The sequence below is a fragment of the Pseudorasbora parva genome, chromosome 25 (genome assembly GCF_024679245.1).
Source record: "Pseudorasbora parva isolate DD20220531a chromosome 25, ASM2467924v1, whole genome shotgun sequence".
In the NCBI taxonomy this organism is placed as follows: Eukaryota; Metazoa; Chordata; class Actinopteri; order Cypriniformes; family Gobionidae; genus Pseudorasbora; species Pseudorasbora parva.
In genome coordinates, this window is record NC_090196.1 from 13,967,283 (window position 1) to 13,982,993 (window position 15,711).

Sequence of the window (15,711 nt, forward strand, 5' to 3'; positions counted from 1 at the left end):
TTTGTTCTTGCAGAGTATATTCCAAGCTTTAGAGTGTTTTCACACTTAAATTCACTTGGTTCGTTAGGTCCGGATCAAAAAAACGATACAAAAATGTAGTCCCGGTCCACTTAGCATTCACACTGGCATTTTAACACCCAACCTAAAGACACTGAATCTAAAGGCATAGCAATATGTTCACAACCGGATTGGTCAGCTTTTATGATGCATATTTTGTGACAAAACAAAATGCACATAGGGTACTTTGACCAGCTCAGAACTCATGAAGAGGTTATAAAATGTGTAAAGGAGTCAAAAAAGTGTCAGGAATCCCTCCGTCTCACACACAACCAAAGATCTGCTGTAAGGAGACACGGTTCGGATCCTGTACCGAACTTTGCCAATCTCGACTATGATGAGAAAAAACTGGTATTCTAGAGCATTCGGTCCTTTTTAGGTTTGCATTTTCCTGTTTTATATTCGTTTACATTTCTTCAGTCCATGTTGGGTTCATATATCAGTCAAACCACATTCAAATTTGTTTGGAAGTGGACAGAGATCCATTTTTTCAGGGGTCTCAGTCCACTTGTTTGGTGCACAGCAGGGTTCAGATGGCGTCACTCTTATTCATATGAACCGCACTAACAGAGCAACAAACATGTTGAGAAACAAGAGAATGGTCTATCTACACAAACACACTTACTCTGCTCACTACTAGATACATATATAGATACATCTATTGTATATTAATTCAAATATGGTAAATTACATTATATATTTATTATATTTTATTAATGTTAAATGCCTATATTGTAAAATAAGAGCTTGATTGCAACAATTTTGTTTCATTTGATCATTAATCATTAAACTGTAATAAGGACAAATATTACAATTCTGACCGATTATTTATTTTGTATATATTACGGCTGATAATACATTTCATATTTATTTTTATTTTATCCCTAAAAAATAAATTTCAGTCAACCACTAATACACATGACTATATTGAGCCGGAATGTAATTTTAAACTATCATCATTTTTTTCCTCAAAAGTGGCACAATACAGCTGAGTATAAGGGAAACCCACTGAAACTATGAGAAATGAAACAAGCATGTGCAAGCACTGCAGGTCCCGTAGCAACCGTTTACAAAAACACACCCGCCCGGTTACAGACACGCTGAACTCTCACACCAACACCAGCCCATGGCCCTGAGCCGTCTTAAAGGAGCCCAGCACACTTAACATTCAGCAACTCATGGTAAAAAAGATCAGAGTACAGACAGTCAAACTCACCCTCCATAACTCCTGCTGGATGACTCTCACATCCTGAAACGTTCCCTCGGAAATCAAACTTTCCCGCATTTACACTCCTATGACAGCTACTGCAGGAGCTCTTGGACTCAGTGACATAATAAAGGACTATTGTGTGCAATGCTGCATTTCAGCAGAGTGAGTCATATGAGAAAAAGCGAGTAAATAAGCAATCCTCGCTTGTCCAGGCTGAGGTCGGCCCATTGTGGGGGTCAGACTCAGAATATACGTTTCAGTTAACTGGAGCAGAAACATTCCTCGTCTGATGGACAAAAAAGACAGCCTGTGAAAATGACTGTGTCGATGGTCGTCATTCACCTCATGCTATTATTTTCTGATTCTGATCCAAATGAAAAGTTCCTACAATTTCTCCCTCCATTCACTGCAAACGTTTACCCAGAGATAGACTTAATTATCTCTCAGCAAAGAGCTCAGAGTATGTAGGGCAGTGCAAACACAGCAAACACACCTGACTGCATTGCACTTGCACCAATGGCAGTCAATGTTCATTCATGCAGCTGAAAGCTGTAAGGTGAGTCAGAACACACACTTTTCTGATTGGAGAAGATCTGCCTTTTAAAAACAAACAGTTACTGCATGTGACCGAAAACAGAAGAATCTATGAATAACCATGAGAAAGAAAGAAATGTGGGCTGGGCGACTATTACTATTAAGACCCTATATTTTGCTAACGCTGAAAGAAAAATCTCAAGAAACACTAAAGCAAGGCCATTCCATACTCCACAAGAACAGAGAAAAATGTTCTCGCTCATCACAGTTTTTTCTTGTGGATGTCCGAGAACTATTGTGTGATTGGTCAGAAATTTAAAGTGGGCGGGCTAGGGCTGCACGATTAATCGGAATCGAACCGCAATCGCAATTTGGGTAATGTGCGATTATGAAAGCTTAAAGGCTGCGATTTTAATTAAATAAATAAATGCCCAGTGTTTTAGCAAAGAGCGGCTCTGTGATCAGGAGTAAACGCTGCTCCGTCTGAAAGACTGCATGTTTGAGTCACATATAATGTGCGTTTGAAAAAGCAACACGAGTCAAAAATCTTCACAAACTAGTGAAGCGTTCATAAACCTGTTCAACATAAGACAACGTTTAATAACATGTTTTACCTAACTTCATATCGTCAGTCGAGTGTTTGTGAACTGATGTGGCTTCTCATCACGGAGAGAAGCAGACAATGCATTATTTTATCCAGTGATGAAGTGTATGTCAATCAGCACTGCATTATAAATATACTTTATTATTACTTTTTTACTTTATTATTATTATTTTACAGGCCACCTGCTGCCACCTACTGGAGGTTTAGTTTCATGTTTAAAAATACTTTCCAACATTTCTTATGTGTCTATTCAAAACTACAAACCTCAAAACAGTATTTAATGCAGTTGTAATTTTTCAGTGTAAATTATTTAATTTTATTGTTAACAGTACTTATAGTCTATTAATTTAATTTAATGTATTGATCAAATTTAACAATATAAAATTAAACCTGAAGCATAGCCTATATTTAATAAGATTAGGGGGGGAAATGCCCTTTATAAAAGGTAAAAATATCACAAATTTGAAATGGTTCTATAAAAAAATGTTATTTTATTTTTTTAATTCACAAATATGCAGATTTAAATATGTCAAAGCTGATTGAACACTGGTGAGAATATTGCTTCAGAATAAATTATAGTTACAACACACACACACACACAAAATTAAAAAAATATCGAACTTTTTCAGGACAAGCAAATTTTTTACTTGGACAAGTGAATGTACGATTTACTTGTCCGAAGGACAAGCATATGAACATGCTTAATGTCAAGCCCTGATCTGATTTAAAACTTTTAGATTTAGATTAAACTTACTGTACTGGATTAAAATAATCAGTCCTAAATGTTTCTGCATACACGTGAGCTAATAAAGACCAATACTTCTACAGCATTTAATAATCTTAGTTAATGTTAATCTCAACAACATTTACTAAAAAAGAAAAGAAAAAAAAAAAGTGTTATTTGCATACATTAGTTAAAGCCTAGCCTGGATGCCAGCCGAACTTAGCCCCCACCCACAACATTTGAGGTCAGGAAGTTCAGTCTGGACTTGATCCATTATGGAGCAACTATGCTCGAACAGGACCTGTTCGGACCAATCAAGTTGTCAGGATGGGCTTTATACAATGATGGACAGATAATCAAAAGTAACATAATCATCCACCAAAGAGCATTTGGGTTAAATTTCGTCTAATCCTAGAATGGAGAACTTGTTCGTATATCTATTCACTGTTACTATTTCTCTCAAAAATGATGATCGTGTTGGCAAGTACTCCGTGTATCCTTGAATTCTTTTACAACACCAGCAAAGATCATTTGCACTCATCTTCTTCTTCTACTTCTTCCAGCATGTGTGCAGTTGAGTTCTGTTGACAACTATGCAAGGTCTTTCTTGGTTCAGTTGAAACAAGCTCCATGATCACAGCCCAATGGAGCAGCATCAGACTCATATTCTGACTAGAACGGAGTATGAGGACATCAGGCTTGTTAAAGCCGCAATATGTAATTTTTCACTGCTAGAGCTTGCTTATTCGAAAACAAATGCGTAGTTTTTATTATGCCGCAGGCGACCACTTCGCTTTTTCCGATCATGTGGGGTAACGCATCGCTGGTTTATCATATTAGATACATTTGAGTGCGTTGAAAGTTATGTTTAATGCTACTCTGTGTGTTTGCTCGGCGGCTACTATGAGACACTTGTTCACACTGCAGTGAGCTAGATCGATATTAGGCATGGTAAAACATGGTACTCGCGGTAAATCAAAAAAATATTTAAACAATAAAACAAATTGTGTTGAGCTATATAACAATTACATGTTTTCTGATGATGAATGTATCCAAACAGCTGCTCAACAGTCTAATAAAACACATCATATATTAAAGTTCTTTGGTGTTTCCATCGTTTCTACATCGAGGAAATCGAGGGTAACGCAGATATGATGTCATTGATAGGTGACGGACGGACACGGTCCGTGTCCTGGTGTCGTGATGAATCCCAAATGTTTAAAATTGCTTATTTCTCTGGATTTAAACATTCTTGGAAACATTTGGGATAATGTACACAAGTCAGCAAAATATATAACACTGTTCCAGTGGTTTTTGGATATTTTAATCCATAAATATTACATTTAGTGCCTTTAATGCACTATTAACATGAACATTTTAGTAACTAACATTAACAAGGTTAATAACAGCTGAAAAAAATATACTACTCATTCTTAGGTCTTGTTAGTTAATGCATTGACTAATGTTAACAAATGAGACCTTACGTAAAGCGTTACCAATATGTATAATATAAAACATTTTTATTGCAAAGTTCCAAAACATGCAAATGTATGTGAAATCCTTTGTCCTTTTTTGTCCAAGTATGCAGAACAGTAGATGTGTTTTCTCAACAGATGTCAGTCTGGTGGGTGTGTTTGTGTGTTACTATGAAATAATACAGTGGTCAGTAGTAGGACAGATAACGTTACCTCTTGCTCTCTGGCGTAGTCTTCCTGATCATACTCCTCTTCCTCCTGCTGGGTCTGTAAAGCAGCACTGTCAAAATCAATGGACATCCTGCTGACCTGAGAGGAGAAAGGACACATCTGAGACAGGAAACGACAGCAATCCTGTTCACTTACACTTTATTTAACCAGTCCAACTGATAAAAACGAGACCAACTGCTTTCCTATATTTGCTAGTACGTATGTAGCATCATAAAACATTGTTAATCATACATAGACGTTAACTTACATATAACGTTAGTTTCTCTGCGACCCCATAACACATTATTCGCAGAAGAAGCTCGTTCATTTAGCACTAGTTTATAGGAATTTCCGTATACAAACGGTATGTGCTTAAATGGTCTCTGCTTACCTTTTAACGCCTTTCAAAAGTCGCCGAAGTGTTACATTAACACAATAATCCCAAATGAAGAGCTTCTATGAGGAACATTACAGTTTCTCGGTGAGCTCAATAATGATATGAAATGACACGAGCATGATAAATAAACGGTCAGAATGTCGGTCCAGCCATTACAGATGGTAAAATTCGTTTATTGCGGGCTAAAAGCAATATTACAGCAAATATATTGATAACAGTGTATGGTCCATTGAAACATGGCGCTCTAAACAGCGGCAAAAGTCGTGGATTCTGATTGGCCGACGGGAGGGACGACGTCACGTGAACGTTACAGCCAATGGTTACGGCATATCATGTGTCAACAGCTCTTTTTGACAGAAATGTATTTTCACAGTCACGGTAATGTAATAATATTAATAACGTTACTATTTATTTGAATAGTATTAAAACATTTTAAGCTGCGTTTACAATTAATAAGGTTTGTGGCGCGAGTAATATTTATATTATATTTCTGTTTAAAGCAGAACTGAAGACTTTTATGTGTTGATTGTTATTTTATTTTTTACTTTTTATTCATTTTTGTTAGTTTTCCCTTTTTCCAATGTTGCACTTTGAGATTTTTCGGAATGAAAAGTGTTATAAATAAAATGTATTATTATTATTATATTAAATAGATACAATTATTGGAAAGTTCCTAAACTTGCATATGTAAGTGAAATCCCGTTGTAATTAAATATTTCCTTTATAATACTGTATAGATTATGTACACATGTATCATTTGTGTGTATAATTATTTAATGTATATTCATATTATATATTGTTTGCGTAACACATTGTTTATAATACGTTTTATTGTTAAGTGCCTAAACATACAAGCGTGAAACCCCATTGCAATTAATGAGGAACTTTTAGCCATGTATTTCTGTGATCCGATTAAAAAAAAAATGTATCTGTACATTCAGCTATTAGGTTTTTATTTTGTAATCAGGTGAAATATTGTCTGTATGTGAACGCTGTATAATGTTGTTTTCTGAGTTCTTGAGACACATTTCATTGCCTTTCACCACACATAAAATCATAAACCATTAAGACACATTTTCCGCTGAAGCAACAAATGCATTCTTTATTTTTGTTGTTGAAAAGTGAAACAGAAAAGCTCAGACAGCATTAAAGTTTCAACAGATCTGTAAAGTTTGGTGAGGAATTCTAGCAATGACTGCACTTTCAATACGCATGTGCTGCGGTGCAACTGCATAAAACTCAACTGAACCTTATGCAAACCAAGTAAAACATGCTGACTCTAACAAGAGACAGTTCAACAGATAAATGACTCAATTTCACACAGCACATCTTCACGCGTTCCATTTTAAACAAACATATGCCTTTTAAATGTCTGCCAAGTGCCAGTGTTATTAAAGTAACATTTTTTTTTCCAGATGGTGCAAACATATTAATATTAGAGACCTAACAAATCAGTACAGCAGACATCCTGTGGGAACTTGTTTTGTTAAAGGGATAGTTCACCCAAAATGTTGTCATCATTTACTCAACCTCATGTTGTTCCAAACCTGTAAGAGTTTCTTTGCTCTCTTGAACACAAAAGATGATTTTTTTTTTTGTTGAAGAATGTTGGACAGTTGATGGGTCCCATTGACTTCCAATAGGTGCCGTCAATCTTCTTTTGTGCTCAGCAGAAGAAATAAACTCTTACAGGTTTGGAACATGAGGGTGAGTAAATGATGGCAACACTTCATTTTTGGGTGAACTATCCCTTTAATGACATTTAAAACTGACTTAAGTGATTACAGCTGTAAAAATACAAACTAGCCAAATTACGCTTCCCCCTTCATTTCAATCTGTGATCGGGGGAGTAAAGGGCTTGAAAGTAGTTAATGTCACTGACAGCCTCGAATCAACCGGCTGCCTGATGGGTGAATTTGTTCTCCAGAATCACCAGTGTCAAATCAAGCCAGTTTGCTCACAATGGCCTGGTTGAGAGAGTTCAGCTGATTGTTCCATCTGTCCAGAGCAGTGTATCGGGCTCCGCCTCTTTTCTGGTGATCGAGCTCCAACAGCTGATTGACCTGGTCAATTCTACCGTTGATTGTGCTGAAAAACAGACATCAGATATAAAAAAATATATATATTATACACACACACACCAAAAGTTTGGACAAATTACTATTTGTAATATTTTTGAAAGAAGTTTCTTCTGCTCATCAAGCCAATTATTTATTACAAGAAAATACTGAAAAAAATGTAATACTGTGATATATTATTACCATTTAAAATAATTGGTTTTCAATTTATTATACTTTAAATGATCATTTATTTCTGTGATCAAAGCTGAATTTTCAGGATGGTTCCTCCAGTCTTCAGTGATCATGATCCTTCAGAAATCATTCTAATATGAGGATTCATTATGAGTGTTGGAAACAGTTCTGCTGCTTAATATTTTGTCATAACCTGTGATACTTTTTTATAATTCTTTGATTTAAAAAAAGTTTACAAAATTTATGAATTTAAAGAAGCACTAGGTAACTTTTCAACCTTCATAATATATTTCAAGACTCTTGTGATGATACGTCGACTTACAGTAGGTTGAATGACACGTCTGCCATAGCCTGATGGGGTCTGTATCGTTTTTAATCGTACTTTTAAACTTCGGGTTTCGGGTAGTAACCCGAGAAAAAAAAAGAACTACAAAATTCGACTGCTTTACGGCATATACATCACTTCCACCAACACCCACACTTCCTTAAATTCGGACGTGCGAGCCCAACTTTGTTCGTCGGATAATATAGTCATGTCCGAAGCAGCACAGACAAATAAGAAAGAAAAGGTTTTGTTGGATGAAAGCAATAAGAGGAAACGAAAAAGTGATGGGATTAAAGGCAGGACGAGGATCAACATTGGACCAGCGTTTGCTCGTTGGCGTGAGCTGAAGGAGGCGTGCCCGACCGATGCTGTCCTGCTTGTTATGGTGATTACCTACCACTCAAACATTGAACTGAAGTATCATATAGATTCTGTAAAACGGTAACCAATAGACTACTATAATGCCGCTGGCTTGTAAACGTGAGCATCATGATTATTTGGCGTTTGAAAAAAATAAAACCCATGAAATTATATTCATATGACATGCTGAAACATATGCCACTGACTACCTGGGATGAAGACATTTCACACGCGACGCCAGAAGAACACCTGCATGTGAACTCCTCAGTGTTCAGGGGAACTGTTAGTGCTGCACCAACCCGCGGGGACGCTTTTATGAAGTTATTTGGCCCGCCCCGCACCACTGTATATATTTTTACAACCCACCCCGCACCCGCGACCATTAAATAGACATACATGTCAACAAATGCACGCGCGATGGCATCCCCTGTTGTAGGATGACAGAGCTTACGACAGTAGTTGAGGACATTATTTTTTCCCCAACTGTAGGGAGACCCCGAGAGCAAAAGTAGCCAAGTGCTGCTTTAAAAAAAGACGCAAATGTTTTAAAAATAGAAATCTTTTGTAACAACAAAACACACTACTGGTCAGTAATTTGGGGTCAGTCATTTTTTTCTTTCTTTTAAAAAAAATAAATCAATAATTTTATTCAGCAAGGATGTGTTAAATTGATAAAAATTTATAGTAATACAAATGATAAAAAGTGATAGTGAAAATATGTTTTTATTTTGAATAAATGCAGTTCTTTTGAACCTTTTATTCATCAAATATATTAGGCAGCAGAACTGTTTCCAACACTCATAATAAATCAGAATATTAGAATGATTTCTGAAGGATCATGTGACACTGAAGGAGGAAGGATACTGAAAATTCAGCTTTAAATCACAGAAATAAATGGCCATTTAAAGTATAATAAATTGAAAACCAAGTTAGCAAATTGAAAACCAAAAAAACATTTTAAAAAATCTGCATTTTTGATCAAATAAATGCAGGCTTGATGAGCAGAATAAACTTCTTTCAAAAACATTACAAATTGTAACGTGTCCAAACTTTTGGCCTGTACTGTGTGTGTGTGTGTGTGTGTGTGTGTGTGTGTGTGTGTGTGTGTGTGTGTGTGTGTGTGTGTGTGTGTGTGTGTGTGTGTGTGTGTGTGTGTGTGTGTGTGTAGAGACACTTTTTGCAAACAAATTTTTATATTTAAAAATATATAAAAATCTATATTTAAAAACTGGGTTAAACTTACTTGTCTAAAATACACTGCACAAGCAAGCTTTCCACATCTGAAACATCAATATTCAATTCCTAAAGCAAAACAGGGACATGTTGTAAGCATTATACAATTAATAAAATTGCATAGTATAATATAATAAATAACATAATATTAAATTATGCAATATTATATATTATGATATATTACAATAACATTGCATAATATTATACTATATTATGCAATATTTTTTATAATACAGCATATAAAATTGCATAATAAAATACAGCATAATATAATATAATAGTGTTTAATATAATATACACAGACCAGGCATAACATTATGACCAATCAGGTGCCCAAAGCATCACACTGCCTCTGCCAGCTTGCTTTCTTCCAATAGTGCATCTGGTGCCATGTGTTCCCCAGGTAAGAGACGCACACACACCCGGCCATCCACGTGATGTAACAGAAAACGTGATTCATCAGACCAGGCCACCTTCTTCCATTGCTCCGTGGTCCAGTTCTGATGCTCCCGTGGCCACTGTTGGCACTTTCTGTAGTGGACAGGGGTCAGCATCTTGGACAACCTGACTGGTCTGCGGCTATGCAGCCCCATACGCAACAAACTGCGACGCACTGTGTATTCTGACACCTTTCTATCAGAATCAGGATTTATTTCTTGAGCAATTTGAGCTACAGTAGCTCGTCTGTTTGATCGGACCACACAGGCCAACCTTGGCTCCTCACGTGCATCAATGAGCCTTGGCCGCCCATGACCCAGTCGCCGGTTCTCCACTGCTCCTTCATTGGACCACTTTTGACAGATACTGACCACAGCAGATTGGGAACACCCCACAAGGGCTGCAGTTTTGGAGATGCTCTAATCATCTAACCATCCCAATTCAGCCCTTTCAAACTCGCTCAAATCCTTACGCTTGCCCATTTTTACATATATCCCACCCACTAACAGGTACCATGATGAAGAGATAATCAGTGTTATTCACTTCACCGGTCATAATGTTATGCCTGATCGGTGTAATATTGCATAACATAATATAATACTGCATGATGTAATATAATACTGCACAATGTAATATAATATAGCATACTATGATAAATATAGTATAAAAAAGATTTACCTTTGAAATAAATGGTATGTGTATCCTAGTGTAAGGCTTAATCAATTTGATGAGCACTTGCGTTCTTATGTTCCGTAACAATTCTGAAGGGAAAAGCAAAATTAATATGTACTTATAGACTCCACATGTGATGTATGAGATTTATGAAATAAGTAGAATATGTACAAGGAAGCCAAAGCCACCCAAACTGACCCTCAATATGTTCTCTGATGAAGGGGTCGTCCATTATGTTGCTGTGATTCGTCTTTAGGATTTTCTCAAATTCTGTGATGTCATTGTTCTGGTAGGAACTAGAAATAAATTATAAGTAATTAATATACACAGAAATTAAAAAAATCTAAATTGAGTTCAAATAGAACAGGACTGGATGAAGGAAAAAATGTGGTATTGTGCACACGTACCTTACTAGGTTTGTCATTGCTAGGATTTCTGGATCATTTTTGTAAGGTTTTGCCTAGTCACAGAGCCACAAAGAAAGAATCAGTTTTAGTTATATTATAGACCACAAGATTTTACATTCTTATAACCAGGCTCAGACAGAATCTGCAGTGTTATACTTTTCTGCACTGATTCTAGGAGAAAATAACTTGCTTTTTAAGTTGACATAACGCTGACATGAAACAGAGTACAACATGCTTATTGGTCAATGAAAGCAAATTCACCCAAATATGTAACATATGAACATGCAATGGTAAATAATGTGTACAATTGTGTAATTGACGGTTCTGCTGAACTTTCTGATGGTCTTAGATTCCATGTGGGCCTGGCGTAACTACCATCATTTACCTCTTGAGAATCAAATGGGTTGATTCCAGACTTCATCAGCATGTTGGCCAAGACCAGGTACTTCAGACAAGTGGTTCGTCTGGGGCTTCCAGACTCATCATAGTTTTTGAACGCCTCGAAAAAGTCTGTATGCGCCTTCTCGAACTCACCCTCCCTCAGGTGCATTTTACCGCCACATTCTAAAGGAACAGGTCACAAATAAAAAAATACAAAGATTAGTACTTTATTAGTTATATACAAAACAAAAAGCCAAACCAAATTGGTTTCAAATTGTACGAATAATACTGTACATATTGTCCAATGATACACAAAAGAAACCAAATAAACACTTATTATACACAAAAAACCTTTCCATCTGTACCCAAAACCAAAACAAACAAAAACTTTCCAATTGTACAGAAAAACTAACAAAATAAAACCTAAAACAAACACTTATACACAAAAAACAAAGCTAAGCAAACATTCTTATTATACATAAAACAAAAACAAACAAACATTTCCAATTGTACACACACAACAAAAACAGTAAAACAAAACCAAACAATTTTATTATACACAAAACAAACAAAAGCAAAACAAAACAACTTTTCAATTGTACAAAATAAAATAAATAAAAAACAAACAAAACAAAACTAACTATACACAAAACCCCAACAAATGCATCTTCTTCACAACTACATTTTTGGTATTAAAATAGATTTAAAGTGTGTAAAATACCTCTAATGACTCCCATGATGAGAGGGTGTGGTATAGCTGATTTAATGTGTAACGACTGCTCATAGAGGGCTTTCAGTTTCTTGTTGTTTTTCTGTGCCGTATACATCTGGATCTCCAAAGCATAGATCTCCAGCAGCTGAGTGCCCTTCTTCAAGTCGTCCTCTCCGTCATCCGTCTAATTAAGAACATCAATCAGTTTCAGAACCGAGCACAAGACATCTGAAGCAGGTTTTCTTACTGATGCGACACTGATCATTCACTCTACCTGACATGACTGGTGCAGTTGCCTGAGGATTTTCTGGAGCTTTCCAAACTCTTCTCTTTCCAGGTACAACTTTCCCAACTACATGAAACAGAGCAGAAGTTAGCAATATTCTTGAATTACTGGAATATAAATAAACATCCTTTCTGGAGTTCACTGAACCTTAACGGGCATTGCATTAACAGGATTATCATCATAGTATTGTAGTGAACATCTATAATATAAAACAGATTTAAAAACAATGCACTGCAACAGAACAAACCTTGGTGTTAGTTTTAAACCAAAGTCTGTCATTTTTGGCATCTTTTAAAGCTTCCAGTGTGGTCTCATAAAACTCTTGTAGCAAGTCCATCTGGAAACAAGTGAAGAGACAAATATTACTTCATTATCTTTAATAACAATGATCTTTATATATATAGTATATATTATCTTTTATATAGTGTGTGTGTATATATATATATTTTAGGGCTGTCACAATATCAGATGTTTCACACCACGGTTTATCGTGGCCAAAAGAATTCACAGTAACGATTTAGTGCGATATTTATTTATAGAAACCTTGAAAAATAATGTTATCAGTCAAATTCATCTTTGTGTTTTGCTTTCTATTTTTAGCCAATGAATCACACTATTACATACAACAGTTACAACAACTGAGACTCTGGCTTTCTCTGGCTTCTTTGACACTGCCTAAGAAATAGGAGAGAGAGAGAGAGAAAATACTGTCAAGTTCAACAGTATTATAAATAAGCTTTAAACACAACTAATACCTTAACCTGTTAACTTGCGTCCCCATTAGGAACCCAAATCCTAGAAATGTTATACCCAAATTAAAATGCATAGTTCAAGAAGCCTTTGGACTTTGTATAATATCCTGGCTCTTCTTCTAAGCTTTATAATGGGAGTGAATTGCGGTCCAGATTTTGAAGTCCAAGAAATTGCATCCATCCAACATAAAAGTGCTCCACACGGCTCCGGGGGGCTAATAAAGGCCATCTGGAGCAAATCAATGGGTTTACACAATTCGACTTATGCCAAAAGAGTAATCTCTTATATCCAAATCTTCAGACATTTCTCGTTTTAGACCTCTAATTCGTGACTGGTGATTTTGTTTTGCTCTATCCTCTGCGCTTTCGTCAATACGTCATGCGTAAGGTCAGAGGTTACTCTTCCGTCAGAACTAGACTCACGTATAGCCATTACCAGAAGCCAGTAATTAAAGTTCATAAAGTTATAAAAATGTATATTTTTCTTACACAAACGCATCTCTTTGCTTCAGAAGGCCTATATTAAGCCCCCGGGAGTCGTATGGATTACTTTTATGATGGATGGATGCACTTCTCTGGACATCAAAATCAAGTCCGCCATTCACTGCCATTATAAAGCTGGAAAGAGCCAGGATATTTGTTTTAATATAACTCTGCCTTTGGGTGATAGAAGAGAGTCATATAGACCTAGGATGACTTGAGGGGGAGTAAATTATGGGATAGTTTTCATTTTTGGGTGAACTCTCTCTTTTATTAACACAATATCATTATTTCATGTTTTGATACGTCAATACCGCTATATTGTGACACCCCTAATATATACAACTGAACAAAGTGGTTTAAAACGTATTAAATACCTGTTTGGAGGTTGAGATATAATCTAGAATAGAGTTGATGGATTTCTCAGAGTAATTTCTGGTGACAGCACTCCTAATATATGTCAAAAGCTGTTTGTACCGGTTCATCATTTCAGGAAAATTTGTCTGTAAAAAGAAAAAAATAATTCAAATAATCCATTTTTATAGTGCATTATTCATTTTGATTGTATTATTTTACATGTAATTTGCTATAAAAAATAAACAAAAGTTAGACAATACAGAAAATAAGAAAATTATTTATAAATATTACTTAAAATCTAAATCAGAATCAGAATCCAACCCTCTAAAATACCAGTAAATCACTTGCATGTGCGACTTAATATCTATCATTAGTCTTTGGCGAATACATTCTCAGATTTTATTTGCAAGTGTGTGTGACTGTGTGTGTGTGTTAGAAGACAATGTCATTCATATTCATGAACCCAGCAGCTCATCAATCCTTAGTGTGTTGTATATTGTTATTAGTAGTCTTTTAGTTATTTTTTAATAATAATAATTACAATGAGCTAAACACTAAAAGACCAACAATATCTTAAGCACCACCACCAGTCCTAAAATCTAAAATATATATTTATATATTACCAAGTTTTATTTCTAAAAAATTACTAAAGCTCTATTATTAAATAGTACTTGATTATCATAATATCATAATATGATGCTTGATTAACTGATGTTAAGAGTATAGGTTCAAGCTGTGCCATTTTACAAAGATAAGCTGATTTTGGCAGAACCACGTAAACTAAAAAGCGTACTAGCCAATGGCCATTCTATTGCCACGGTGTGAGTAGAGGGTTGGAATCAGAATTATATAATTTAAATAAATATTATTTAATCTATTATTATACAACAATAATCTGCAACTATTTTTACACACCAGTTTGAAGTTGATCTTAATCATCTGTTTCAATGCTTTGAAGCCCCATTCTCCTTTCTCACCCTCCAGTTCCAGCACCTGCAAAACAGAAAATAGTGATTATTACACATTACAGGGCGAAGTTACAGGACGGATTCAGAGACACTGAAGGTGCCCAACCTTCTGAAAGCTGCTCAGAGCTGCCTTAGGATCATCTTCTTTGAGGGCTTTGGAGTTGTAGTACTGATTCTCCAAATCAACATTTGGTTCAGAGTTGCTGTCCTCAGAGTATTCCTGAAGGGAACACAAACAAATGGTGTGAGCAATTTAACAAGTCTTCGCCTGAAGAAACATCTTGAAGGATATCGTACAGCTTAATGGTGCATGATTATGACAACTGTATAATAACTGTGTTAAGATTATATACAACTGTAACGTTACATCTTGTACACGCAATAATCTATTTAACATCAAACTGAAATCAGATATCATACAGTTTCATAACTAGCAGCTATAATTTAGACAACTTCACATTAAAGTTACCAATAGAGAACATAAGAGCTTCACCGTCAGGATTTGGGTTTATAAATACATCGCATTTCTTACACAACTTCAAAAGGAACAACTTAAAGAAGGTTGTCATATTTGTTGACTACATCTTTGCAGTGTTAGCAAACTAGCCACCTGCTAAACAACTCCATTGTGAAATTAAGTCCGTATAAACACGCTAAACAAAATGTATTGATGTCGCTACGTTTGCTTAGCATCGGATTGCATGCATTTACAGTTGAGTTTATTTTAGACAGCCTTACCAAGTCATAATCCTCTTCATCATCGCACATGAAATCATCTTCCATGTCAGACATTTTGACCGGAGAGAGAGACTCTTACCCACAATGCACCCCGGCAACGCGTTATGACATCACATCGCGTGCGCGCGCAGCTCCGATT

The 15,711-nt window shown here is 35.9% G+C and overlaps 2 protein-coding genes across 6 annotated transcripts in view; both read right to left on the reverse strand.

Annotated features, from left to right (window-relative positions):
- Positions 1–5,491, reverse strand: part of cep152 (centrosomal protein 152) — a 40,569-nt gene extending 35,078 nt beyond the window's left edge. For 2 of the 4 annotated variants that reach the window (XM_067436502.1, XM_067436500.1), the window contains exons 1-2: positions 5,206–5,491; positions 4,818–4,913 (exon numbers count right to left, since the gene is read on the reverse strand). In XM_067436502.1, the coding sequence (XP_067292603.1) occupies positions 4,818–4,904 (87 nt within the window). In that variant the 5' untranslated portion in view covers positions 4,905–4,913; positions 5,206–5,491. Of the gene's footprint in view, positions 1–1,273; positions 1,371–4,817; positions 4,914–5,205 lie in introns of those variants that run through there. The other 2 variants (XM_067436499.1, XM_067436501.1) reach the window with 2 other exon arrangements.
- A 794-nt stretch (positions 5,492–6,285) lies between these two features.
- Positions 6,286–15,709, reverse strand: cops2 (COP9 signalosome subunit 2). Of its 2 annotated transcripts, XM_067436342.1 has the most exons (14): positions 15,573–15,709; positions 14,941–15,054; positions 14,782–14,859; positions 13,887–14,012; positions 12,902–12,952; positions 12,525–12,614; positions 12,266–12,343; positions 12,001–12,175; positions 11,284–11,462; positions 10,899–10,951; positions 10,690–10,787; positions 10,498–10,580; positions 9,392–9,450; positions 6,286–7,299 (listed from the first exon to the last, which is right to left on the reverse strand). In XM_067436342.1, exons 1-14 carry the CDS (start codon positions 15,624–15,626, stop codon positions 7,155–7,157), a joined length of 1,383 nt encoding a protein of 460 aa, XP_067292443.1. In that variant the 5' UTR covers positions 15,627–15,709; the 3' UTR covers positions 6,286–7,154. The 2 variants fall into 2 exon arrangements, with proteins under 2 accessions (XP_067292443.1, XP_067292444.1); XM_067436343.1 differs by lacking the exon at positions 12,902–12,952 and having other exon boundaries at positions 15,573–15,708.
- Between the last annotated feature and the right edge of the window lie 2 nt (positions 15,710–15,711).

Coding starts and splice junctions, on each gene's coding strand:
- cops2 (XM_067436342.1), bottom strand. CDS start 15,626: ATGTCTGACATGGAAGATGATTTCATGTGCGATGATGAAGAGGATTAT. Junction 15,055..15,572: donor ATGAAGAGGATTATGACTTG/GTAAGGCTGTCT, acceptor TGTTCCCTTCAG/GAATACTCTGAGGACAGCAA. Junction 9,451..10,497: donor ACATACCATTTATTTCAAAG/GTAAATCTTTTT, acceptor GTTTTGCTTTAG/GAATTGAATATTGATGTTTC.